General features: G+C 40.8%; 3 protein-coding genes and 1 long non-coding RNA gene across 9 annotated transcripts; all 4 read left to right on the forward strand.

Moving 5' to 3' along the window:
- The first annotated feature begins 2,897 nt into the window (after positions 1-2,897).
- LOC110489182 (vesicular integral-membrane protein VIP36) lies at positions 2,898-11,707 on the forward strand. Of its 3 annotated transcripts, none has more exons than XM_036943396.1 (8): positions 2,898-2,979; positions 7,650-7,768; positions 7,947-8,064; positions 8,253-8,335; positions 9,233-9,394; positions 9,668-9,782; positions 10,449-10,568; positions 10,753-11,707. In XM_036943396.1, exons 3-8 carry the CDS (start codon positions 7,971-7,973, stop codon positions 10,911-10,913), a joined length of 735 nt encoding a protein of 244 aa, XP_036799291.1. In that variant the 5' UTR covers positions 2,898-2,979; positions 7,650-7,768; positions 7,947-7,970; the 3' UTR covers positions 10,914-11,707. The 3 variants fall into 3 exon arrangements, with proteins under 3 accessions (XP_036799291.1, XP_036799290.1, XP_036799289.1); XM_036943395.1 differs by lacking the exons at positions 2,898-2,979; positions 8,253-8,335 and adding exons at positions 3,039-3,295; positions 8,387-8,466; XM_036943394.1 differs by lacking the exon at positions 2,898-2,979 and adding an exon at positions 3,048-3,295.
- Positions 11,708-11,983: 276 nt separating this feature from the next.
- LOC110489185 (transmembrane emp24 domain-containing protein 9) lies at positions 11,984-17,357 on the forward strand. The gene is made up of 5 exons (XM_021561802.2): positions 11,984-12,205; positions 12,782-12,882; positions 13,039-13,164; positions 13,325-13,471; positions 15,726-17,357. Exons 1-5 carry the CDS (start codon positions 12,058-12,060, stop codon positions 15,873-15,875), a joined length of 672 nt encoding a protein of 223 aa, XP_021417477.1. The 5' UTR covers positions 11,984-12,057; the 3' UTR covers positions 15,876-17,357.
- Positions 17,358-17,732: 375 nt separating this feature from the next.
- On the forward strand, positions 17,733-22,712 carry LOC110489184 (xylosylprotein beta 1,4-galactosyltransferase, polypeptide 7 (galactosyltransferase I)). Of its 4 annotated transcripts, none has more exons than XM_021561799.2 (7): positions 17,733-18,612; positions 18,948-18,989; positions 19,386-19,718; positions 19,976-20,201; positions 20,548-20,631; positions 20,878-20,982; positions 21,127-22,712. In XM_021561799.2, the coding sequence occupies exons 1-7, from the start codon at positions 18,560-18,562 to the stop codon at positions 21,280-21,282; spliced, it is 999 nt and encodes a 332-aa protein (XP_021417474.2). In that variant the 5' UTR covers positions 17,733-18,559; the 3' UTR covers positions 21,283-22,712. The 4 variants fall into 4 exon arrangements, with proteins under 4 accessions (XP_021417474.2, XP_021417476.2, XP_021417475.1 ...); XM_021561801.2 differs by having other exon boundaries at positions 21,123-21,256; XM_036943398.1 differs by having other exon boundaries at positions 18,476-18,612; positions 18,837-18,989.
- A 1,067-nt stretch (positions 22,713-23,779) lies between these two features.
- On the forward strand, positions 23,780-25,310 carry LOC118938727. The gene is made up of 2 exons (XR_005035989.1): positions 23,780-24,328; positions 24,547-25,310. It is a non-coding gene; the product is annotated as an uncharacterized LOC118938727 (long non-coding RNA).
- The last annotated feature ends 1,333 nt before the right edge of the window (positions 25,311-26,643 follow it).

Consider the following 26,643-nt stretch of genomic DNA (forward strand, 5'->3'; position numbering starts at 1 on the left):
ATCGCTGACATAAATGATAGAGAAATGTCTGGTGCATTTATGGATGACTTTGTCTCATTGATCAGGGATCAACCAACCCTAGATACTGCAGAGTAGATTGGATTTATTTAGATTCATTGAGAGAAGTCATGACTATACATGAATCTGAATTTTTTTTAATTAAAATTTTTACATGTGGTTTGATAGTTATTGTGTAATGAACGCGGCCTGTTTCTCTTTAGTCAGGATACGAGGATGGAAGACATCAGTAACTCAAGGTAAGCTGTCAACTAGCAAATAAATCAAATGATATTTGTCACATGTGCCGAAAACAACAGGTGTAGATCGCATTGTGAAAATTCTTACTTACAAGCCCTTAACAAACAATGTAGTCTAAAAAATAGAGTTAAGAACAAAAAAAATGGCAATAAAATGCCGGTGCAAAAAATTATGTAACACATACAATGTTTGTTTCTTCCCATAAGAACAGACCGAGTGCTTAACTGATTAATTCTATTTTCAGACTGGACATATGATAAAGCTGGAGTCCTATCTGATGTCAAACATTATTAAGCCGTCATGGACGGTAGGCCTTTCTGCTTAAGTTGAGCTCTTTATAATCAAAGTAAAAAAAAACATAGCAGGATAGTTATGGTTTTGTTATTGATGTTGCTGAATGATAAGATCGCTACACTGAACAAAAATATATTTACTGAGTTACAGCTCATATAAGGGAATCAGTCAATTTAAATAGATTAATTAGGCCCTAATTTACAGATTTCACATCACTGGGAATCAAAATAAATTTACATTTAAAAAAAGTAGGGGCGTGCATCAGAAAACCAGTCAGTACCTGGTGATCTCCATTTGCCTCATGCAGCTCGACACATTTCCTTCACATAGAGTTGATCAGGCTGTTGATTTTGGACTGTGGAATGTTGTCCCACTCCTCGTCAATGGCTGTGTGAAGTTTCTGGATATTGGCTGGAACTGGAACACGCAGACGTAAGCGTCGATCCAGAGCATCCCGAACATGCTCAATGGGTGACATGTCTGGTGAGTATGCAGGCCAAGGAAGAACTCGGATGTTTTCAGCTTCCAGGAATTGTGTACAGATCCTTGAGACATGGGGCCGTGCATTATCATGCTGAAATATGAGGTGATGCTGGCAGATGAATGGCACGACAATGGGCATCAGGATCTCGTCACGGTATCTCTGTTTATTCAAATTGACAAAAATGAAATTGTGTACATTGTCCGTAGTTTATGCATGCCCATACCACAACCCCACCTTCACCATGGGGAACACTGTTCACAATGTTGACATCAGCAAACCACTCGCCCTCACGATGCCATACACGCTCGCTATCTGCCAGGTACAGTTGAAACCTGGATTAATCCGTGAAGAGCACACTTCTCCAGCATGCTAGTGGCCATCGAAGGGGAGCATTTGCCCACCGAGGTCGGGTACGACTCCGAACTGCAGTCGGGTCAAGACCCTGGTGAGGACGAAGAGCACACAGATTAGTCTTCCTGAGATGTTTTCCGACAGTTTTTGCAGAAATTCTTCGGTTATGAAAACCCACACTTTCATCAGTTGTCCGGGTGGCTGGTCTCAGATGATCCCGCAGGGGAAGAAGATGGATGTGGAGGTCCTGGGCTGGCTTGGTTACATGTGGTCTGCGGTTGTGAGGCCAGTTGGATATACTGCCAAATTCTATTAAAAAAAACATGAAGAGTAGCTGCTCACAACTTCCTCCAGCTAAATCAAGACAAGACCGAGGTACTTATTGTTGGAGTCAAAGCATACAGAGAGAATCGATAGCCACACAATCGAATTCACGGGCAATAAAGATAAAACCAGGTTTTTTTTAAAAACTAGGTGTTATTTTAGATTTTGAACTAAATTTCAAATCACACATTAGGAATGTGACCAAAATGGCTTTTTACCACCTGAGTAATTTCGTCAAGGTGCGGCCTTTTCTCTCTTATGCATGGATGAGTCTCTCTGTATCAGCCTAGTGGTTAGAGCGTTGGGCCGTCATTGAAAATAAGAATTTGTTCTTAACTGACTTGCCTAGTTTAATATATGTTAAATCATAAAAAAATACAAGCAGGCTTGACTACTGTAATGCTCTGTCTGGTCTACCCAAGAAAGCCATTGGTCAACTTAAAACCCTACAGAATGCTGCAGCACGGGTACTGACCAAGACCAGATGGAGAGGACACATTACATCGGTTTTGAGGTCTCTGCCTGTGAGTTTTAGAATTCATTTTAAGATTATTCTATTGGTTTTTAAATCAATAAATGAATATGCATCCCAATACATGCCCAGACAGACATGCTTTTAAGTTATGTACACACTAGGCCCCTCGGGTATTCTGGCCTTAAGTATCCCAAAGCCTAGGACCAAGACTCATGGAGGCAGCCTTTAGTTATTACGCCCCCAGCCTCTGGAAGAGCAGCACTGCTGCTTGTAAGTATTTCACGGCAAGGTCTACACTTGTTGTATTCGGCGAATGTGACAAATAAAGTTTGATTTGATCTGTGGACAAATTGAAAAGAGATCTTAAAACATATTTTTAGCTTTGCTTTTCCTTAGGGTGCTTTTTTAATTGTTCCGTTTGTGTCATTTCGTTTTTTTATATATTTATTTTTGTTGTGAAGAAATATTTCAGCTTTATTTTCATAGTTTTTATTTGCGACCTTGTGGGTCGACACAGTAGGAAATTACGAACTCTTCAAATAAACAAACTGATGTAGTGGCACCATCTAGTGGAGAAAAAGAAACGTCAGTCGTGCCATTTGCAAAGTTGTGAACATTTGCATACTTCGAACATTCCAACTACAACCAAGCTCCTGATTGGTAGTTTTTGTTGTCTTTAACTATGTGGTCGTCCATGATTGGCTATAGTAATATTTTACCAACAATGAAAACATTATTTACAACTACAAGTTCAAAGCGATAATCAAACAAAACGCTGTTTGAACTTTGAAAGGTAACAATGAAAATATTACTTTCATATAGACGGTTATTTCAACAACAACAAAAATAGGACACGGTTAAAGTTCCTGAACTGAAAAGTAACATAGGAACTATTTTAGTGGGAGTTGCTGTGTCCTACCCGGATCATGAAGATGGTTATCCAGGATCTATGGTGTCTTTCCGAGGCAGCAAAATGAGAGGTGTTGGTACATTTATCAGCAGACCACTGCCTTTCCTATTACTTCACTTTACTCTATTGAAATGCGATATAACAGACGGCAATGTAGAGCACTTAAAGCGGGAGCATTCGCTCATGAAACCGTACCAGGGTAAGTACGCTAACGGCATGTGATAATGATAGCTAACTTTTATATTGTCAACGTTAGCTGCAAGGAGCCAGTTATACTAATTAACTAGATAGTTTGCTAACTAGCCAAATAGTGTGCAACTGCAGCCCGCAATTCGGGGCGTTCCTGCATCCCATTGGTTCCGTCACAACATGCTGACCAGACCGCTCGCGCAAGTTGATTTTGACGCGATCAGGACACGCAGGTTGAAATATCAAAACGAACTTTGAACCAAACTAAATTAATTTAGGGACAAGTCGAAAAGCATTAAACATATGTCAATTTAGCTAACTAGCTTGCTGTAGCTAACTAGTTTTCACCACCCTAACCCCACTCTATTCAGGGGAAACTCACCACTCTAACCCCACTCTATACAGGGGAAACTCACCACCCTAACACCACTCTATTCAGGGGAAACTCACCACTCTATACAGGGGAAACTCACCACCCTAACACCACTCTATACAGGGAAATCTCACCACCCTAACACCACTCTATACAGGGGAATCTCACCACTCTATACAGGGGAAACTCACCACTCTATACAGGGGAAACTCACCACCCTAACCCCACTCTATTCAGGGGAAACTCACCACTCTAACCCCACTCTATACAGGGGAAACTCACCACCCTAACACCACTCTATACAGGGGAATCTCACCACCCTAACACCACTCTATACAGGGGAATCTCACCACTCTATACAGGGGAAACTCGCCACTCTATACAGGGGAAACTCACCACCCTAACACCACTCTATACAGGGGAAACTCACCACCCTAACTCCACTCTATACAGGGGAAACTCACCACTCTATACAGGGGAAACTCACCACTCTATACAGGGGAAACTCACCACTCTATACAGGGGAAACTCACCACTCTATACAGGGGAAACTCACCACTCTATACAGGGGAAACTCACCACTCTATACAGGGGAAACTCAACACTCTATACAGGGGAAACTCACCACCCTAACACCACTCTATACAGGGGAAACTCACCACTCTATACAGGGGAAACTCACCACTCTATACAGGGGAAACTCACCACTCTATACAGGGGAAACTCACCACTCTATACAGGGGAAACTCACCACTCTATACAGGGGAAACTCACCACTCTATACAGGGGAAACTCACCACTCTATACAGGGGAAACTCACCACTCTATACAGGGGAAACTCACCACCCTAACACCACTCTATACAGGGGAAACTCACCACCCTAACACCACTCTATACAGGGGAAACTCACCACTCTATACAGGGGAAACTCACCACTCTGTACAGGGGAAACTCGCCACTCCATACAGGGGAAACTCACCACCCTAACACCACTCTATACAGGGGAAACTCACCAACCTGACTCCACTTAAATACTCTTTATTTGTATGTATTTTATTGGCCTATACACCCCTCTATTCGGAGGACAAAAATAATTTTGTTTTACATTTTTGTTTTTACAGATATTTTGGTACATATATATTATTTCCTAATGGGATCTTTACTGACCAAAGAGCTGGAACACCCGTTTTAAAGTCCCTCTTTCAATTTGATTGATAAACATTAGTACTTCAACATTATTCAAATTAAATGAATGCTATAAAAGTGTATAGTATAAATGACAGTGATTTGTCTTTGAACTTACTGCCTTCTTATCCCTTTCAGCAGCATCTTTGGCTTTGTTTGTCTGTGCCCTGGTGGCATTCATACCACGTTGTGCCCACGTCTTGAAACGGTTACTCTCCCTGCTGAGTTTTTCCCCTGCCAAAGCCGTTGCATCTATTGCAGGTCAAAAAATATGATATTTTACTATTAGGCTGGGATAGAATATATTACTTTTAGGATGGGATAGAATATATTACTTTTAGGATGGGATAGAATATATTAACTTTAGGATGGGATAGAATATATTACCTTTAGGATGGGATAGAATATATTAACTTTAGGATGGGATAGAATGTATTACCTTTAGGATGGGATAGAATATATTACCTTTAGGATGGGATAGAATATATTACCTTTAGGATGGGATAGAATGTATTACCTTTAGGATGGGATAGAATATATTACTTTTAGGCTGGGATATAATATATTACTTTTAGGATGGGATAGAATATATTAACTTTAGGATGGGATAGAATATATTACCTTTAGGATGGGATAGAATATATTACCTTTAGGATGGGATAGAATATATTACCTTTAGGATGGGATAGAATATATTACCTTTAGGATGGGATAGAATATATTACTTTTAGGCTGGGATAGAATATATTACCTTTAGGCTGGGATAGAATATATTACCTTTAGGACGGGATAGAATATATTACTTTTAGGACGGGATAGAATATATTACTTTTAGGACGGGATAGAATATATTACTTTTAGGATGGGATAGAATATATTACTTTTAGGCTGGGATAGAATATATTACCTTTAGGATGGGATAGAATATATTACCTTTAGGATGGGATAGAATATATTACCTTTAGGCTGGGATAGAATATATTACTTTTAGGATGGGATAGAATATATTACTTTTAGGCTGGGATAGAATATATTACCTTTAGGACGGGATAGAATATATTACTTTTAGGCTGGGATAGAATATATTACTTTTAGGCTGGGATAGAATATATTACTTTTAGGACGGGATAGAATATATTACCTTTAGGACGGGATAGAATATATTACTTTTAGGCTGGGATAGAATATATTACTTTTAGGATGGGATAGAATATATTACCTTTAGGACGGGATAGGATATATTACTTTTAGGCTGGGATAGAATATATTACTTTTAGGATGGGATAGCATATATTACTTTTAGGACGGGATAGCATATATTACTTTTAGGACGGGATAGCATATATTACTTTTAGGACGGGATAGAATGTATTACCTTTAGGATGGGATAGAATATATTACCTTTAGGATGGGATAGCATATATTACCTTTAGGATGGGATAGCATATATTACCTTTAGGATGGGATAGCATATATTACTTTTAGGACGGGATAGCATATATTACCTTTAGGATAGGATAGAATATATTACCTTTAGGACGGGATAGCATATATTACCTTTAGGACGGGATAGAATGTATTACCTTTAGGATGGGATAGCATATATTACTTTTAGGACGGGATAGCATATATTACCTTTAGGATAGGATAGCATATATTACCTTTAGGATAGGATAGAATATATTACCTTTAGGATGGGATAGCATATATTACCTTTAGGATGGGATAGCATATATTACTTTTAGGACGGGATAGCATATATTACCTTTAGGATAGGATAGAATATATTACCTTTAGGATGGGATAGCATATATTACCTTTAGGACGGGATAGAATATATTAACTTTAGGATGTCATTATTACTATTAGGATGAGATATCATATATCACTATTAGGATATTATATATTACTATTAGGATGAGATATCATATCACTATTAGGATATGATATATTACTATTAGGATGAGATATCATATATTACTATTAGGATATCATATATTACTATTAGGATATTATATATTACTATTAGGATATTATATATTGCTATTAGGATATCATATGGGGCGGCAGGTAGCCTAGTGGTTTGAGCGTTGGTCTAGTAACCGGAAGGTTGCAAGATGGAATCCCCGAGCTGACAAGGTAAACATCTGTTGTTCTGCCCCTGAACAAGGCAGTTAACCCACCGTTCCTAGTCCGTCATTGAAAATAAGAATTTGTTCTTAACCGACTTGCCTAGTTTTTAATAAAGATAAAATAAATGATAAGGTCCTTGGACCTTGAGGAGTAACGGTAGGCTCCTCCTTAACAGTACATCTTGGGCCAGGCTTGGGGTAGCCAACTCCACTCTACTCTGTTTAGTCCGCTTGGCTAATTCATAACTCTTGATTCCATTGAGCCATTGACCATTACATTGAGCCATTGACCATTACATTGAGCCATTGACCATTTCATTGAGCCAAATGACCATTCCACTTGTGAGGGGAATGGTATTTTGCTAAACTGCGCACAGTAATTTTGTATTTGAAAGATTCTTTCTTGTTTATATGAAAGTTAAGTTTCAAAGGTTTCCAAAACTATATTGCTAGTGAGGATTAATAATGTTTCTAAATGTTAAAACAGAGCGTCGGGGTTGTAGTTCACATGGAGCCAGCTGTTCTCCATACCATCAACTGAGAACCCAATAATGGCTTCTCGAGAGCTGGGCTAGGGGTGGCAATGAGTAATTGATGAACAACGGAATTCTTCACATTCTTCTCCCATGTGTCCCTAAAATCCTGCTTGACTCTTCACCAAAATGTTGTACAGGTGTTGGAAGCAGCCCATCCAGTCAGTGGGACTTCTGGGGGAGCACGCTAGTCACCAGCTCGTATGTGCGCCTGACACCTGATGAGAGAAGTAAACAGGGATCCATATGGAACACAGTGGTGAGTAAGGAACTAGCTTCTATGAAATGTATTCTGTTAGGCATTACAGACCGAAAATACAGTCCACTCTCAAATCCATTATAGCTTGATTGGAGAATATCTACATTTTAAACTAAATAGATAGGTCCAATTCCTGGTTGAACTGATGATCCAATGTCATTGTGTTTTCTCTGTGCAGCCTGTTCATCTGAAAGACTGGGAGATGCACGTGCAGTACAAGATCCACGGGTCGGGGAAGAAAAACCTCCATGGAGACGGCATCGCCATCTGGTACACGAAGGAGAGACTTCATCCAGGTAATACATCATCTTGCCAAAATAGAATCTTTGTCATCAATCACTTCCTCATTCCAGTACAAAGCTTTGGCAATCAAATCAGTAGACTAGTCAATGTGATGTGGTAGCACTGGGTTGCATTTGCCGTAATCACTTGTAAGTCTCAGTCATGTGCTCATCATATCTCAAACTCTTTGCCTTCCATTCAGGCCCAGTCTTTGGAAACCAAGATCATTTTGTTGGCCTGGCTTTATTTGTGGATACCTTCCGCAATGATCTCCATGGGATGGATGTAAGTGCAGCGATCTGGCTGGTTGACTTGACGTGATTCTTCCCTTTGCAGGGTCTGTGTTTGGCAGCAATGCCAAGTTCCACGGCCTCGCCCTTTTTATAGACACCTACCATAACGATGAGGCGGCTGACGTGAGTTGACGCAGCTACATTTATCATTATTCTCCTGCGTTTCATGTCAAAGTGATGGAAGGATTTTAATGTGATGTATTTTCTTTTTGAGTTTCTTTGTTATTTATTTTCATATGAAGCTTTTTAGTTTGTTTCCGAGAAGGACCTTTTTGTAGCATCATCAACATCTCCTTTAATATGTTGCATTCGGCTTATTCAACATTTGGAAATACATGTACAAATAATTTTGTGTCCGGCCGCGACCGGGAGGTCCGTGGGCCGACGCACAATTGGCCTAGCGTCGTCCGGGTTAGGGAGGGCTTGGTCGGTAGGGATGTCCTTGTCTCATCGCGCACCAGCGACTCCTGTGGCAGGCCGGGCGCTGTGCACGCTAACCAAGGTTGCCAGGTGCACGGTGTTTCCTCCGACACATTGGTGCGGCTGGCTTCCGGGTTGGATGCGCGCTGTGTTAAGAAGCAGTGCGGCTTGGTTGGGTTGTGTATCGGAGGACGCATGACTTTCAACCTTCGTCTCTCCCGAGCCTGTATGGGAGTTGTAGCGATTAGACAAGATAGTAGCTACTAAAAACAATTGGATACCATGAAATTGGAGAGAAAAAGGGGTAAAATTAAAAAAATATTTTTTTTTTTTGCATCACAGCGTAAGATGGATTGATTGGTAACTGAGTCAGGACTAGGATCAAATTATTGATTCACAATGTCTTATCTTTATTGAATATTTTTTGTTTGTTGTTTTCTGTTGTTACATCCCTTGTGCTTTACACTAGCGTTCCTTTCCCTACATCTCTGCCATGGTGAATAATGGTTCTCTGCCCTATGACCATGGGAATGATGGACGTACCTCTGAACTGGGAGGCTGCTCTTCTGAGATCAGGAACAAAGACCATGACACCTACCTCGCCATTCGCTACTCCAAGGGTAGACTCACGGTAGGAATCCCTTTTTAAGTGATATAAATTACTATAGTCTAGACATCTTGGACTGGTATCCTAAACACAGATTAGGCTTAACCCAGTCCTGTATTAAATGGCATGCTTAATAGAGATGCTCCTTGGAGCATGCTTTTTGGTCCAGGACTACGCTTCATCTTTGTCTGGGAACCTGGCCTCTTGTGTTTATAGACTATAAGTTATGTAATTGACATGATACATTTCTATTCAAATAATGGCAATTGCTGAATTGTGCCATTCTGATCTCTACAGGTGATGATTGACATTGATGATAAGAATGAATGGAAAGAGTGCATTGACATCGGGGGTGTCCGCCTCCCCACGGGGTACTACTTTGGGGCTTCTGCTGCTACAGGAGATCTCTCTGGTAGGTTGGATCAGGTTGTGGAGACTGATAATTGCTACAGTGGATCTCTGGTAGGTTGGGTCAGGTTGTGGAGACTGATTATTGCTACAGTGGATCTCTGGTAGGTTGGGTCAGGTTGTGGAGACTGATTATTGCTACAGTGGATCTCTGGTAGGTTGGGTCAGGTTGTGGAGACTGATTATTGCTACAGTGGATCTCTGGTAGGTTGGGTCAGGTTGTGGAGACTGATTATTGCTACAGTGGATCTCTGGTAGGTTGGGTCAGGTTGTGGACACTGATTATTGCTACAGTGGATCTCTGGTAGGTTGGGTCAGGTTGTGGACACTGATTATTGCTACAGTGGATCTCTGGTAGGTTGGGTCAGGTTGTGGACACTGATTATTGCTACAGTGGATCTCTGGTAGGTTGGGTCAGGGTGGATTAAATAGAGACTGATTCTTTCAAGATGTAGATCACATTTCTTTTTAGGTCTCGAACACAAATTTAAAAACTGCACGCTGAGAAAGATAATGCCTGACCTTGATTTAAATTCTTATAAAAAAAAAAACCTTGCTGTGCAAAAGAGTACACACAGATTGAACTAATTATTTGTTTGTCATTTCACAGTCTGGCGTTGTACATTTGAAGTCTATGGTGATTCATGCTAACACAACTCTCATGTTGCAGATAACCATGACATCATCTCTATGAAGATGTATCAACTGATGGTGGAACACGCACCTGATGAGGACAGTCTGGACTGGACCAAGATTGAGCCAAGCGTCAGCCTGCTGAAGTCCCCCAAAGGTAGGTAGATTTTATTTGATAAAGAAAACTCATTTCTGTTCTAACCAAATAGACAAAGATGGTATTCCATTTGACAACCGTTAAGTATTTGTCATCTTACTATAAATCATCTACGGTAGGTGAGTAGACTTGTTAGATTAAGAGTTAACCATGATCATTCTTCTTTCATTTTTCTCTTTCAAAGACAACATTGATGATCCTACTGGTAACTTCCGAAGCACACCTCTTACTGGCTGGAAGGTCTTCCTGCTTCTGCTATGTGCTCTACTGGGAATTGTAGTTTGTGGTGTTGTAGGGGCTGTAGTCTTTCAGAAGCGCCAGGAAAGAAACAGGAGGTTTTACTGAGAGGAAAAACATATTTCTGTATGTGAGAGGTATTTGTAAAATGAACTGTTGTGAAAAATACAGATTCAGAAACACATCCAAAGTGAATTTTCTAAAGATTGTACAAATGTTTATATCTGCTGAAGCACCGCGATGATTACAGTCACTTATGGTATCGTCCAATGTTTGTGAAATAACCATGACTAATGGTTACTACCACGTATATGAGTGACCTTTTGATGGAGGCAGTTTGTTTTAGTTTTTATTCACACCCTTTCCCCTGTTATTTTTGTTTTCACAGTACAGGGGATACTTGTGAATTTGGATCAACCTGTAAAAACACTGATTTGTTAAATAACTTTCAAATGAGATTTACTTTCACAACATGTTCTGTATAAGTTGATTTATTTTCACCTCATCTTTTTATACCATTGGATTCTGAGTGATTGGACTGATTTTTAAATATGTTTAGGATTTCAATTCGTTTTTTTACATTGATCTCTAACTGCTCTTGACTTTGAATTCAATATGGGTGTTGGTAAGGATTTCGGGCACATTTACATTCGGTAAGGCCTACCTTGAGGGGCTTTACAAATCTCTCATGTGAGATTGCATCACATTTTACATTAGATCCATGGGAATTGTGTTTTTAACGATTCTGTATAAAGTGTTTCTTTCCTTTTGAGGTGGCTGCTTAAACACGGATTATTTGAGTAGAAATGTCCCTTTACTGTGATTGACTGATTCAAACTGACCAAGGCCGTGTTGCGTTATCCTGTAAGACTCAATAAAACTGGTCTCCCCAAATGATTAAACTCAGTGTCTTCTAATGTGTAGTCCTAAAGCTTTCATATCATTTTGTGTGACAGACAGTACACGTTAGCCCTGCACTTTTTCTAGTGAAGCTCTACTACTGATTAAACTAATTGATGTCTAAATTGAAGACCATAGTCAGTTAATTATTTTCATTTGCATTGTTAGTGTCGGATTTTAAAATAATAATAATATATGCATAATCATGAAACCGGAAGAACATTACTTAGAACTACCATAACCACAAGTCTAACTCGAGTGTTGATTGGACGACGATAAGCGATAGGTTACGTGGCATTGGTGTCCGCGCAGACTCAGATCACAACATCCTTCGTCTATCATCGCCTGGAAGATGGTGGCAGTCAAAATGCAGTCTTGTGTGTTGTTAGTTTTGCTTTTGAACGTTTATTACACCTTTGTCTCCTCGCTGTACTTTCACATCGGGGAGACTGAGAAGAAATGCTTCATAGAGGAAATTCCGGATGAAACCATGATCATCGGTCAGTAACGTTATCTTGGGATTGCTATGCTATTTAGCCTCGGGAAGTCAGCTAACGTTAACCAGCAATCTAGTTAGTTAGCTAGAAATCTAGCCAGCCAACATTACATGTGTCTGTAAACTTACTTTTCAGTTTACTTGTTGAGATACATGGCTAGCTAGCTTCTCAAATTCATGAGCAGGTTAGCTAACTAAGTTCACCAGCTAGCTAACGTTAGCTATACAAATCAAATACAATTTTATTAGTGGCGTACACATTTGCAGATGTTATCGCAGGTGCGAAATGCTCATGTTTCTAGCTCCAACAGTGCAGTTATATCTAACAATAAAAACCTGACACTTGTTATATTGATGTCCTCAACTAGCTACAACTATCATGATGTGGATACTTTTAATAAATATAAACCATATCTAGTGTAACTACATTTTACTGTCGTACCATCCATATTGTAGGTCCTGAAACGACCCCTGACCCTATCAGTTTACCCTCTAGCTAGGCACTTGTAAGGATAAGACCGGTAGAAGCAGTCATTGGCTGGCATGTGTAAACAAATACATTTTTGTCTCTTTTTTTAAGGAAACTATCGTACACAATTGTACGACAAACAGAAAGAAGAGTACCTTCCTGCCACACAGGGTCTGGGGATGTTTGTTGAGGTGAAAGACCCTGATGAGAAGGTAGGATGTTACACTCTGCAACCACTATCATTCACATCATATGGTATTCTCTGAGAGAAGCCTGTGAGAATAATTAAAAACCAAGCTACATTGAATTGAATAGTAATTATACTGAAAAAGTGTTGCTTCCTGTGTGTTTTCTTATCTGGACTCTAGGTGATCCTGTCTCGTCAATACGGCTCGGAGGGAAGATTCACCTTCACCTCTCACACCCCTGGAGAACATCAGATCTGCCTTCACTCCAACTCCTCCAAGTTTGCCCTCTTCGCTGGAGGAATGCTTGTAAGTACATTAGTGTGACAAATGTGGGGGAAGGGTATTGCACACACAATGTGGGTCAATAAGAAAAGCTGATGGCAGGATACAATGGGTGGGGGGGGGTGTAAGTGTTTTGAAAATACCCATGTTTATGCTCCTCTGAATTGCTGTGAACCACCCTCAGAGAGTTCACCTGGACATCCAAGTGGGAGAGCACACCAATAACTATGCAGAGATTGCAGCCAAAGACAAGCTGACAGAGCTGCAGCTGAGAGTGAGACAGCTGGTGGAGCAAGTGGACCAGATCCAGAAGGAGCAGAACTATCAGAGGGTGAGTACATTTTTAAATGTATTATTTTTTTGAACCTTTATTTAACTAGGCAAGTCAGTTAAGAACAAATTCTTCTTTACCATGGCGGCCTACTCCGGCCTAACCCAAATCAAATTTGATTTGTCACATACACATGATTAGCAGATATTAATGCGAGTGTAGCGAAATGCTTGTGCTTCTAGTTCCGACAATGCAGTAATAACCAACGAGTTATCTAACCTAACAATTCCACAACTACTACCTTATACACACAAGTGTAAAGGGATAAAGAATATATACATAAAGATATATGAATGAGTGATGGTACAGAACGGCATAGGCAAGATACAGTAGAGGGTATGGAGTACAGTATATACATATGAGATGAGTAATGTAGGGTATGTAAACATTATATTAAGTGGCATTGTTTAAAGTGGCTAGTGATACATTTTTTTACATAAATTTCCATTATTAAAGTGGCTGGAGTTGAGTCATTATGTTGGCAGCAGCCACTCAATGTTAGTGGTGGCTGTTTAACAGTCTGATGGCCTAGAGATAGAAGCTGTTTTTCAGTCTCTCGGTCCCTGCTTTGATGCACCTGTACTGATCTCGCCGTCTGGATGATAGCGGGGTGAACAGGCAGTGGCTCGGGTGGTTGTTGTCCTTGATGATCTTTATGGCCTTCCTGTGACATCGGGTGGTGTAGGTGTCCTGGAGGGCAGGTAGTTTGCCCCCGGTGATGCGTTGTGCAGACCTCACTACCCTCTGGAGAGCCTTACGGTTGTGGACGGAGCAATTGCCATACCAGGCGGTGATACAGCCCGACAGGATGCTCTCGATTGTGCATCTGTAGAAATTTGTGAGTGCTTTTGGTGACAAGCTGAATTTCTTCAGCCTCCTGAGGTTGAAAAGGCGCTGCTGCGCCTTTTTCACGACGCTGTCTGTGTGGGTGGACCAATTCAGTTTGTCCGTGATGTGTACGCCGAGGAACATAAAACGTACTACCCTCTCCACTACTGTCCCGTCGATGTGGATAGGGGGGGTTCCCTCTGCTGTTTCCAGAAGTCCACAATCATCTCCTTTGTTTTGTTGATGTTGAGTGTGAGGTTATTTTCCTGACACCACACTCCGAGGGCCCTCACCTCCTCCCTGTAGGCTGTCTCGTCGTTGTTGGTAATAAAGACTACCACTATAGTGTCGTCCGCAAACTTGATGATTGAGTTGGAGGCGTGCATGGCCACGCAGTCGTGGGTGAACAGGGAGTACAGGAGAGGGCTCAGAACGCACCCTTGTGGGGCCCCAGTGTTGAGGATCAGCGGGGTGGAGATGTTGTTTCCTACCCTCACCACCTGGGGGCGGCCCGTAAGGAAGTCCAGTACCTAGTTGCACAGGGCGGGCTCGAGACCCAGGGTCTCGAGCTTGATGACGAGTTTGGAGGGTGCTATGGTATTAAATGCTGAGCTGTAGTCGTTGAACAGCATTCTCACATAGGTATTCCTCTTGTCCAGATGGGTTAGGGCAGTGTGCAGTGTGGTTGAGATTGCATCGTCTGTGGACCTATTGGGGCGGTAAGCAAATTGGAGTCGATCTAGAGTGTCAGGTAGGGTGGAGGTGATATGGTCCTTGACTAGTCTCTCAAAGCACTTCATGATGACGGAAGTGAGTGCTACGGGGCGGTAGTCGTTTAGCTCAGTTACTTTAGCTTTCTTGGGAACAGGAACAATGGTGGCCCTCATGAAGCATGTGGGAACAGCAGACTGGGATAAGGTTTGATTGAATATGTCCGTAATATGACGCTGGGCCAATTGTGCCCCGCTCTATGGGACTTCGGATGACGGCTGGTTGTGATACAGCCCGGGATCTAACCAGGGTCTGTAGTGAAGCCTCTAGCACTGCTTAGACCGCTGTGTCACTTGGGAGCCCAAGTCTACATCCGCTGTCCTCTTGAGTAAAGCCCTGGACACACTGGTAGTGTTTGCTTGCCATGAGTCCTTGGCACCTCTGAAAAGAGAGCTGGCTGTAATTTACAAACCGATTCTACATGTAGAAAAATACTAAAATAATGTCAGTCAGACGTCTACCGGCAGGTGGTCCGTAAAACGCAATCAGGGAAACGAACCATTTGGTGCAATGTTTTCTCCTCAAAATACCAGTCTTTTCAAGGCAGTTTGATTTAAGACATTTGCTGAATTCCACATTTACCTCTAGTTCAGATATTGATTCCCTTGGCTTGTGTGCTACTATTTTGTATTCATAATTGCTCTGTCTTTTCCAGTACCGCGAGGAGCGCTTCAGGCAGACCAGTGAGAGCACCAACCAGAGGGTTCTGTGGTGGTCCATCGTTCAGACATTGATCCTGGTGGCCATTGGCTTCTGGCAGATGAGACATCTCAAGAGTTTCTTCGAAGCCAAGAAATTAGTGTAGACCTGCACTCTCATTTTGTTGTTTACCTGAGTCCGGGTTGGGGATCAAATCAGTAAATTCAGGAAGTGAACTTTAACTCTATTCAATTGAAAATTCTCCCGTTGTTTTATATGAGGCATTTTTCATTCATCAATTCAGGTTTTAAATTCACTTCCTGAATTGATGAAAGTGAAATGAACCCAACCCTGGTCTGAATGCAGTACTCAAAACATCAGTCAGAATGTGTGTTTGCTCCCGGAAGTATATGTGCAGACTGGTGAAGTTACTATCCTATCAGTGAAAACCACCCAATTACTTTGTATTTTGATAGGGCTCTGCTTTTGGATTTTTAAGACCCTTTTATGACCTTGATATTCCCCATCCCTGTTTCTATAAGGTATCAGTCTGCAATTAGTTTTATTTATGACCCTCTACATAATGTTTTACTTTAGGCTGGGAAAAAAATGTTTTTTTTTTTACTATTGATGACTATTGATATCAAACATTGTTCTTCGGAAAGTTAAAACCACTTGTATTTCTTTTCCCACACATGCTGCCCCTCCCCTCCCCTTCCGTAATATATTTCTGTTTGTGACTGTCAGTCATATTATAGGCTGCATCTTCTCTCTCAAAATAACAGGTGTGTTTTCAAACTAATTAGACGATGTTCTCACTCTTACATGCGTTGTAATGGGGGTTTTTGTTACTAGCTGAGAGAGAGAGCACCTATTTTAGTTTTAGAGCTGTACAACAGAAATGGTGACTTGATTTATGGAATGTATTTTTGGTCATGTGTGCATACTGGTCTTTGTATCTGGATGTTTTTTTTTATTTAGATTCAAATTAATTTACGTTTCAACCCCTGATGTATTTAGTGTCAGTCATGGTCTGTGTGTTTAGAAACAGAAAGACATCCAGCATTTTTTAAAAATTTTTATGGAGATCTTGAAAATGTGGAACCTTCTCCTGTCTTGTTAGCCAGTATCTGTATTCACAAAGCACCTTGGAGTAGGCTTGCTGATCTAGTATCTGTTACCCCTTGCTATTCATTTGGATTTAAAAGTCAAAGCTGATCCTAGCTCAGCACTTCTATTCTGAGACGCTTACTGATTACGGGCTCGGTCTGTGTTTTATTTAATGGTCCATTTATAAAGCTGGAAAGTGAGACAAGAAACATGACATTTTAATTAATTAAAGGGTGGTGATAGTGTCTCTTAATATGGTAGTTCTATGGAAGAAAAAAAAAGTAATGTGAAATACTAGCTATGCATTTGCTTAAGTAAGTGAGCAGTTCACACAGTTTCTCCCTAACTTGCTGAATACACTGCCAAAGATGTTCACTTTAAAGAGATTTGCTTGTTTTTTTCCCCATCTATACTGCATATCTAAGTGAACCAGGATAGATGGTGTTTTTGGCTTCTGTTTTGTCCATTTCCTTTCTCCAAATTCTCAAGTAGAGTTTTGAAGACACTGATTTAATTCAATAAAGAACTGCTGTCCAGTTAAACAGTTTGCTCTGGTTCTCATCATATACAAGGAGTAAATATCAATTGTACACTTGAAAAGTATTTAGCCAGAAAGCAGTTGCTTCTTGTCTATCATAAAACAATAAGAACTATACTGGATAATTTTTGCAAAAAAATGTTTTCTTCAGTTAATCTGTTTTTTTGTTTTTCCATGATGTTCCTAAAATGATTCCTAATTGTGTTAGTTCATCATTGGCGTTTTTTGTTGTTGCCTTTTGTTATGGTTAGATGTCAGAGGTTGTTGAGTATGATATTAATCTAATTGATTTGAATTGTTTATTTTGGGTGGGGATATTTCAGATTCTGTCAATTTGAAAACTTGTCTAAATTGCACTCAAATATAAAGTTTTGTGACCTTTTGGCTAGCTAGCTTGAATGACTATTTCCCTAGACACTTTGCCAAACAAAACGATCAGACGAAGGTCCATCCATAGGGAATGCGTTCTATAGTTCCCCAAATGCATAGGAATGTTTAGTCTTGATCGTGTGTTTCTCCCGGAGCAATGTCTTAGGCGAACTTTAGTAAAAACAGTTTGTGATATTTTCTTGAGTAGAAGCTCTTTAGTCAACTAACGAATGATGTCAATGTAACTGTCGTATGGTAGTGTGTGAAACACACCGTTAATTATCGAAACAAATTATATTTGTATAGTTTGTTGCTAGACTTCTTTTGTTTCCCGAAATCCGCGGTAGGTCATGGCGGGTAGGAACAACATTTCCCTTGCTCCTCTATGTTGCCACGTGTCCACCCGGGGCGTCTTCATTACGCCGATTCTGTTGCAAAACGTTTCTTAAACGGAAGGGAACGGGACTGGACCTACCCGAATGTGTCCAATATAAACACTCGTTTGTAGCTGTAAAACTGTTTACAACAGTTTGGACTAATTATTACACCCCTGCTAGACAGCTCACTAGTCATTAGCCAGCGTCAAGCTAAAGCTTTGCCAATGTAACAAGAAAATGGACACGGAATGTCAGTAACCAAAGGCATATTGTGACATTTCGAGGAAAAATATGACAAAAATATCAGTTGGACATCGAAATCTGACTGCAAAGGAGAGAGCCAGGAAGAATGGGGAAGTTCGATTGTAGAATCACGACAACAACATTCTCTTGTTTCACGAGTAGCTAGCTAACTTCTGTGCAACCTTGAAGCTGTTGTCATTTGCAACTTTGAAAATGATGTATTCATCAAGAAGAAAACCAGTCCTCTATTTCAAAGAAGACAGAAGGTAAAACATAACGGTGTTCGGTATCTCTAATGTTAACAATGAGAGAGTATCCAATCCTAGACTGATTAGGCTAGACGAGGGAACAGATGTATGCATTTCAAGACATTAGCAAACTAGTCAAATGTGTCATGTTTTATCTACTAGTGAGGCCTATGTGAATCATAAAAATACACTACTACTGTAGGTACACTAAAGCCTAAATCTCTATTACATTGGGCCACTAGCCTATTTCTCAAAAACGTGTGAGAATGCAGCCGGTGTAGATGGATTGCAGTCAGGTGTTGAAGATGGTTCAAATATTTCACATCATTTCTTGGTATTGTTCAACCTCAAAGAAATGAAACACCAAAAGCACCTCGCCCAGAAGAGTGTAATCAGTGAGTAGTTGACTACAATAGAAGTGTGTTGCTCTCAGATTTTGTTGTGTGAAATAATCTCGGTGCATTGATTTTAGTTTGTTTTCTGGTAAAATTGCACGATAATATTTTGAAATCAGCCATTCCTTATAATCTGGACGTAGCCAATGCATACAGTGTGTATGGGTTTGGTTGTGCAAGCGTTTTAATGTACAATACTAATGCCTAACTTGAGTTATTGAAACGTTTGAACTATTAGCTGTTTTCCAATGGCAATGTGATGTGTCTTTCAGCTACTAAACCGCTCACTTTTACATGCATGGCACTTGATCAATTTGTGGTTAAGGTGTGCATCATAGCATTGATTGACTATACTACATTGCTCAATATGAGACTTGCTATTACTTCTACTTTCAGATTCTGTTCTGGGAAATGCACAGTATACAAACTATTTGGTCTGTGTGTGGTGCTGGTACTGGTCTCCCTCCTATGGCTCCAACTCAGCTGTACAGGAGACATGAGCCGGGTTGTAGTGGATGACAGACGCCTCCTCCATCAGCCCTGTCCGCTGGAGAGACAGGCATCCGCTGCGGACGACCCTTCCTGGGGTCCTCACAAGCTGGCCCTCCTGATACCTTTCAGGGAGAGGTTTGAGGAGCTGCTGGTGTTTGTCCCCTTCATGCACACCTTCTTGAACAACAAGAAAATACTGCATAAGATCTTTGTAATCAACCAGATGGATCACTATCGGTAAGTGATGGAAGATGTTATTTTGCCCTGTTAGTCATTAGGCCTACAACAGAAGTGTTGTCTAATCTGAAGGCCACAACATATTCTATTCTGTTCTATCCTGTTCTATTCTATTTCAGTCCAATGGTTGTTGATGAATTCTAATTGGCATAGGTGAACTATAGTCTGGATGTGTGCCTAGTTGATTTGTGCCTTACCAAAGAAATATTGACTCCTCCTGGTAGTAAATAATGAGTTCCACCCATATCTCACCGCAGGTTCAATAGAGCCTCTCTCATTAACGTTGGTTACACGGAGAGTGGTAACGACACTGATTACATCGCCATGCATGATGTGGACTTGTTACCTCTGAATGAAGCTCTGGACTATGGTTTCCCAGAGGAGGGCCCGTTCCATGTGGCCTCACCAGAGCTGCACCCCCTGTATCACTACAAGGCATACGTGGGAGGAATCCTACTGCTTACCAAACAGCATTATCACATGGTAGGTTAGCCAATTGTTAAGTTAATCATTCATTATCCATAATAATAGACAGCACTTCAAATCTCCAATATGTTCTTTTTTTTCATAATCGGTCGACCTCTCGTAGACATTACTGTGAAATGCTTACTTAAGAGCCCTTACCAATGATGCAGAGTTTAAAAATAGTAACACAAGAGAAATATAATAAACAAAAATGTAGCTATATACAGGGAATACCAGTACCAGATCAATGTGCAGAGATATGTACATGAAGGCAGGGCGAAGTGACTCGGCATCAGGATAGATCATAATAATTGTATGATTGTGGTGTGTTGTTTTAGCTGTGTCGTGTTCTGTGTTCCTAAAGTGCAACGGCATGTCCAACCGGTTCTGGGGATGGGGGAGAGAAGACGATGAATTCTACAGGAGACTAAGAACTGCTGGATTACGGGTAAACCAGAACTGTCCTTTACGTGTCACAAAGAGACAGAGATAGCTAAGAATTTGGGTTAATCCCTGAAAATACTCCAAAATAATGATAAAGCCAATGAATGATTAGCGTCAGTATCTGACATCTCTCCCTACGTAGTAGAACAACTCAAGAGTACGTTTGCATGTAGATCAGCAAAACAGCTACTGCCACGTCTCTATAAATACTATGAATAATATAATCAATCTGTAACTTTCTGTTTGCCAGCTCTTCAGGCCCAGTGGGATAAAAACAGGGTATAAAACCTTTCGCCACATCCATGACCCTGCCTGGAGGAAGAGAGACCAGAAGAGAGTGGCTGCACAGAAACAGGTGGAGATGCATTCACTGGGAACCTCCTACCGTGTTGTATTGCTATGTGTTGCATTCTCAGATAAACGGATACTGGATTTATCTCTTTGGTTGTATTTCTAATCACAGTACTGACATTGTTTTTCTCTCCTCGTTTTTTGGAAGGAACAATTCAAGGTTGACCCTGAGGGCGGGCTGACTAACTTGCAGTACAAGCTGGAGTCGAGACAGGAGCTGACTATTAGTGGAGCCCCTGTCACTGTCCTCAACACCAAACTGGAGTGTGACACAGACAAGACTCCCTGGTGTCTGTTGAACTAAGATGGCCCCCATGATAGACTTATGCTGCCTCTCATCTGGGTTATGTTCATTATCTACCAAACGGAATAAAACAGACTAAAACAGGGAGGGACTACCTGAGCTTCTCCAATGAGAAACACTTGTTTTTGTGTGCCCTAATGAATATGACCCCGGTGCTACAGAGGGGTGCTGTTAACCCCTGCTTACTGTGCTACTTCGGGACAGTTTCTGGTCCTGAGGACATGGCTAAAACAAACAACCGCACCAGGAGACATGGGTACCATATTCTGTCTGGTCCAGAGAAGAGCCGTTGACCTTTGAACCCAGCAACGCCTTCCCTCATTGGAGAGATGGAATGTATTTATAAACTAGCTAAATTATGATGTCTTTTAGAACTGCGGCATAGCCGTCTGACTTGCATTCAGAACTGTGAGTGACTGGATCTCAAGCAGGCCTAACTTCAGGGTCTTTTAAACTACAGACACTTTGCCAATATTGATGACACACAAAAGGAAAGGTGTACTGAAATCATAAGCAAAGGCCTTTGTGTCTGTTTATCCAGGTGACCGACCAGGACCAACCCTGCTTAGCTTCAGAGGCCAACCAGCAGTGGGATGTTGGGTGGTCTGGCTCCTGGGTGTGGTACTAGTGGACCATTGCCTGTCTTTCAGTTGAAGTCTGCTATACTGTCTGGATGAATGTCTTATCATCAGAGTTAGTTTGCTATGAAAGGGTTTTCTTTCTGACCTTGTGATGCACCGGGATTGGCATGCCACCTCCATGGTACATAGCGCTGTATTCTCATCCGGTATCCATTGTGTCCCATCATGTACTCAACTAGTAGTGAGTTGAGTATCAGAGTGCCCTTTTGGGTTTGTTGTTGATGGTAAAATCAGCTTTTAAGGTTTACAGTTGTGCTTTAGAAAGTTTTCAGGGAACGACTAGATATTATGAAAGTATGTTTAGGTAATGTCAAGCACATGTTACAACAGTTTGGCCATATACCATACTGCTGTAATGTCAAGCGTATGTTACAACAGTTTGGCCATATACCATACTGCTGTAATGTCAAGCATATGTTACAACAGTTTGGCCATATACCATACTGCTGTAATGTCAAGCATATGTTACAACAGTTTGGCCATATACCATACTGCTGTAATGTCAAGCATATGTTACAACAGTTTGGCCATATACCATACTGCTGTAATGTCAAGCACATGTTACAACAGTTTGGCCATATATCATACTGCTGTAATGTCAAGCATATGTTACAACAGTTTGGCCATATACCATACTGCTGTAATGTCAAGCATATGTTACAACAGTTTGGCCATATATCATACTGCTGCAATGTCTTTCTGAATGATTCGACAAGTCAGTGGTACCCGAAAAATGTATTTGTACAATATTCAGTATTTATATAAAGTTATGATTCAAAACCCCGGGAATACATGCACATTGTCTTATTCTCATTATAAATGTCTTCATTGTACATATGATTAACACATCTGTATCGTATTTTCAGTACTGAACATGATCCAATTGATCCATTTCTAGATCTGTATGACAGACCATTGTGCTTAGACTTTGTTATGTTGACGTTTCTCACTATAATTGAAATTGTAAAGTACTTGATCCAGTTGAAACCTTCTGAGGAAATGCTAATAAGGATTCGTTAATAACTGATGGCACTTTGCATGACAGTGTAAATGAAGTTGTGTCACCTCTTGTTCAGATTTCAGGTGCTTAAAGTGACCACTGGCCTGTCATTCCAGGTGTGTCTTTAATCTTCCTGGTCCAGTATACAGGTGTGTCTTTAATCTTCCTGGTCCAGTATACAGGTGTGTCTTTAATCTTCCTGGTCCAATATACAGGTGTGTCTTTAATCTTCCTGGTCCAATATACAGGTGTGTCTTTAATCTTCCTGGTCCAGTAAACAGCCTTTGAAGTCAACCCTGCGTTGTCCCGCTGGTTATAGACAAGCCACATTTTTTAATCCACTAGATACACGTATCACTGCCCCAGAAGTCTACAATAGCCTGTCTGAAATGTAGTATATGGTATTATAAGTTTATAAAATCAGGCATAACTTGTTATGCATTTAAAGTCAGCTCAGGACTGCAGGAGTTAGGCCTATTTCTGCTTTATGACCATGAAAGTTTCATTATTGCATTTAAATAGCCTAGGGAGCAAGCTATCATATGTCCTGTCCATATGCGATTATCGTTGTATGCCTTGTTGTAGCCTAATACTTATAGAAAATACTATAGCATATTTATTTCATAAGCACAAACTAAGTCTCACTCAATGGCAACTTTGCCTAATTCTGGGGGCAGACGTTTCCCAAAACCCAATGGCATTCGTTTTCGATTAGATCGTGATTTCATTTGAATATCACAATGAAAACATTTAGGCTTGTCTACTGAATCATGACTGTGGTGATTTGTCACTTCAGCCCCGCATGTAAAGCTCCTGTAAAGCTCCTGAAGTCTTTTGTCAGGTCATAATTGATCCATCGGCTCTTGGTCGACCAGAACACGGCACCATTTAGGACAGGCCCCATCAAGAAAGGTTTACACTAATCTCCTCAAAGTAGTTTCTGACTCGATGCGACAATACCTCTCAGGCCCTCTGATCTATCTGTTGAGGCGGGGTATAAAGTCCTCGCCTCCCGCCTGGAGAAGGGCCCACGTTGAGCCACACTCAACCGCGCAGCATGACGAGAGGAAGCCTGAGCGCGAGTTCCCTCAACGGGACATCTTTCTCCTTACCATCATACTTTCCTTTTTATGTTGGAGCAACAGACATCTCCTCATGCTTGACAAACACGATTCTATCAACAACACAGACAAAAAAAAAGCGCGATCCTTCAGCATAGAAGTGATTCATTCCGTGGGTCTTTCCGGGGAAGCAGCCGCACAACAAGCCATGCACATCCAGCCACCAGACGGAGGCGCACTGCACCATCCGGCGATGCTGACTTGGGCGCATTTTGGAGACACAAATTCACTTCACCCAGTTTACTAGAGGCGTCTAAGTGGTTATAATCAAGTTCTGTAGAACGGTAAGATTTCAAATTGAAATTATCTCGTAAATGTTTCCGACTTGTATTGTTATGGTCCAAGGGAGAGTAGCATACATTATAGGTCTCGCGTCGAATTGTTTTGTAAAACGGATGATCTGACTCCTCTATTAATTCCAAATGGAATACGGAATAGGGGTCATTGGGATAATGTATAATTAAGAATATATAGCAAATTAATGTTTGTTTTCTCTCTGCAGGACAACCGGACAGTCTATAGGGGAACCTTCGTGCGGAGATCCCGCACTATCTACACACCGACAACCAGCTGACTAAACTAGATGAGGTGTGCAGTAAGCAGCGGTACATGACCGGGACCGAGAAGATTATTCTGGCCTCATCGCTGAGACACGGGTCAAGGTCTGGTTCCAGGACAGGAGAACGCGGTGGAGGAAGGCCCACGGGGACATTATCGGTGTACCGGAGAGACACGCTCACGGTGAAACGTCGAGCAAGGAGGAGGATGAGTTGGACAATGACGAGTTTTTTTAAATATGTTTTATATTAGTAAATGCCTTGAGCCCACCACACACATTCATGGTGATTCTTGAATTCTTATTATTGTCAAACAAGAGATAATATTGCCGATATTTTACCACTGCGTGGCCTGGCATGGTATGCTTGTGCTCATCAGCTGACAACTAGGCTATGAGTCACTGAAGATTTAGCCATATAATTTGTGTAATATATTTTATATTCCCCATATCACAACATTCCTTATGTGATTTAATTTTCCCCTGCATTCCTTTTACACATGCAGTTTTTATTGGGTTTCCTTTCAGTTTATGTGGCGGCATTTATCCACGTACCGAACCCAGGATATAGGCCTAGCTTTATACCGAACCCAGGATATAGGCCTAGCTTTATACCGAACCCAGGATATAGGCCTAGCTTTATACCGAACCCAGGATATAGGCCTAGCTTTATACCGAACCCAGGATATAGGCCTAGCTTTATACCGAACCCAGGATATAGGCCTAGCTTTATACCGAACCCAGGATATAGGCCTAGCTTTATACCGAACCCAGGATATAGGCCTAGCTTTATACCGAACCCAGGATATAGGCCTAGCTTTATACCGAACCCAGGATATAGGCCTAGCTTTATACCAAACCCAGGATATAGGCCTAGCTTTATACCGAACACAGGATATAGGCCTAGCCTTGTACCGAACCCAGGATATAGGCCTAGCCTTGTACCGAACCCAGGATATAGGCATAGCCTCCTATATTGCTGTTGTTTCTGTTCTTAATGTGGAATATTTTGTACTGATCACTGTCTCTATATTGTTGTTTTGACTGATATGTTTTAGCTACTTGATATGTAATTCTCTTGTATTTAAAAAAATTTAAATAAACATTTGGCTTATAGATGTGAAATGATTAATAATATATAGGAATTGCCGTGTCCAAAACAGCAAGTTTGGATTTATTAAAGAACACACTATTTGCTGCAAATAATTATAGGCTACATAAATATATCATCCAAATCGACTAATTCTAATATACTCGGATGACAATAGTGTGATGGACACAAGACTGCAGATATAGCACCAAACTGAGTGACTGATGCATTATGGGCCACTACAGACTGTTTATTCGTTTTCAATGAGTTAAGAAGTCCCCCCAGGCATACTGGCCTTCACTTAACCAGGTATTATGTTCCTAGAAGCCAGGTGTGTGGAGGTAAAAGCTTAAAGTCAGACCCAACACTGACATTCTTTTCCCTAATTGACCTTTATGGACTCGAGCTGACAGCGACAGGAAATGTTTGTCCGCGAGAGTAAATAAATCAGACAGTCCGGAGAGAGAGAGACAGCCATAAGGGCACAAAACGTTCCACAATTTGAGCCTAAATATGCTTCAAGGTTAAATTCCTCCTCACGCCATTTGCACACACTGTACATAGACCTTTTTTTCCTATTGTGTTATTGACTGTACGCTTGTTTATTCCATGTGTAACTCTGTGTTGTTGTTTGTGTCGCACTCCTTTGCTTTATCTTGGCCATGTCGCAGTTGTAAATGAGAACTTGTTCTCAACTTGCCTACCTGGTTAAATAAAGGTGAAATAAAACATTTAAATAAAAAAATGGCAATTAGGTAGTAGATGGAAGTTTCCATTATGTAGTTATTAAAAAATAATACGTGTGAAATTAATTCACATGATATAATTAATAACGAATAAAGTTAAAGTAAATTCGGGGTAAATAAAATAAAATAGAATATTGTTGAATTTAATTAAACTTTTTTTTTTTTGCATAGGTAATAGATCTATATATTATAGAGAATATCATGAAT

The sequence above is a fragment of the Oncorhynchus mykiss genome, chromosome 14 (assembly GCF_013265735.2).
Source record: "Oncorhynchus mykiss isolate Arlee chromosome 14, USDA_OmykA_1.1, whole genome shotgun sequence".
NCBI lineage: Eukaryota > Metazoa > Chordata > Actinopteri > Salmoniformes > Salmonidae > Oncorhynchus > Oncorhynchus mykiss.

Coding starts and splice junctions, on each gene's coding strand:
- LOC110489184 (XM_021561799.2), top strand. CDS start 18,560: ATGATGTATTCATCAAGAAGAAAACCAGTCCTCTATTTCAAAGAAGAC. Junction 18,613..18,947: donor TATTTCAAAGAAGACAGAAG/GTAAAACATAAC, acceptor TCAACCTCAAAG/AAATGAAACACCAAAAGCAC. Junction 20,632..20,877: donor TAAGAACTGCTGGATTACGG/GTAAACCAGAAC, acceptor TCTGTTTGCCAG/CTCTTCAGGCCCAGTGGGAT.
- LOC110489182 (XM_036943394.1), top strand. CDS start 3,136: ATGGTGTCTTTCCGAGGCAGCAAAATGAGAGGTGTTGGTACATTTATC. Junction 8,065..8,252: donor GAAGGAGAGACTTCATCCAG/GTAATACATCAT, acceptor CCTTCCATTCAG/GCCCAGTCTTTGGAAACCAA. Junction 9,395..9,667: donor ACTCCAAGGGTAGACTCACG/GTAGGAATCCCT, acceptor TGATCTCTACAG/GTGATGATTGACATTGATGA.
- LOC110489185 (XM_021561802.2), top strand. CDS start 12,058: ATGGTGGCAGTCAAAATGCAGTCTTGTGTGTTGTTAGTTTTGCTTTTG. Junction 12,206..12,781: donor GGATGAAACCATGATCATCG/GTCAGTAACGTT, acceptor TCTTTTTTTAAG/GAAACTATCGTACACAATTG. Junction 12,883..13,038: donor TGAAAGACCCTGATGAGAAG/GTAGGATGTTAC, acceptor TCTGGACTCTAG/GTGATCCTGTCTCGTCAATA.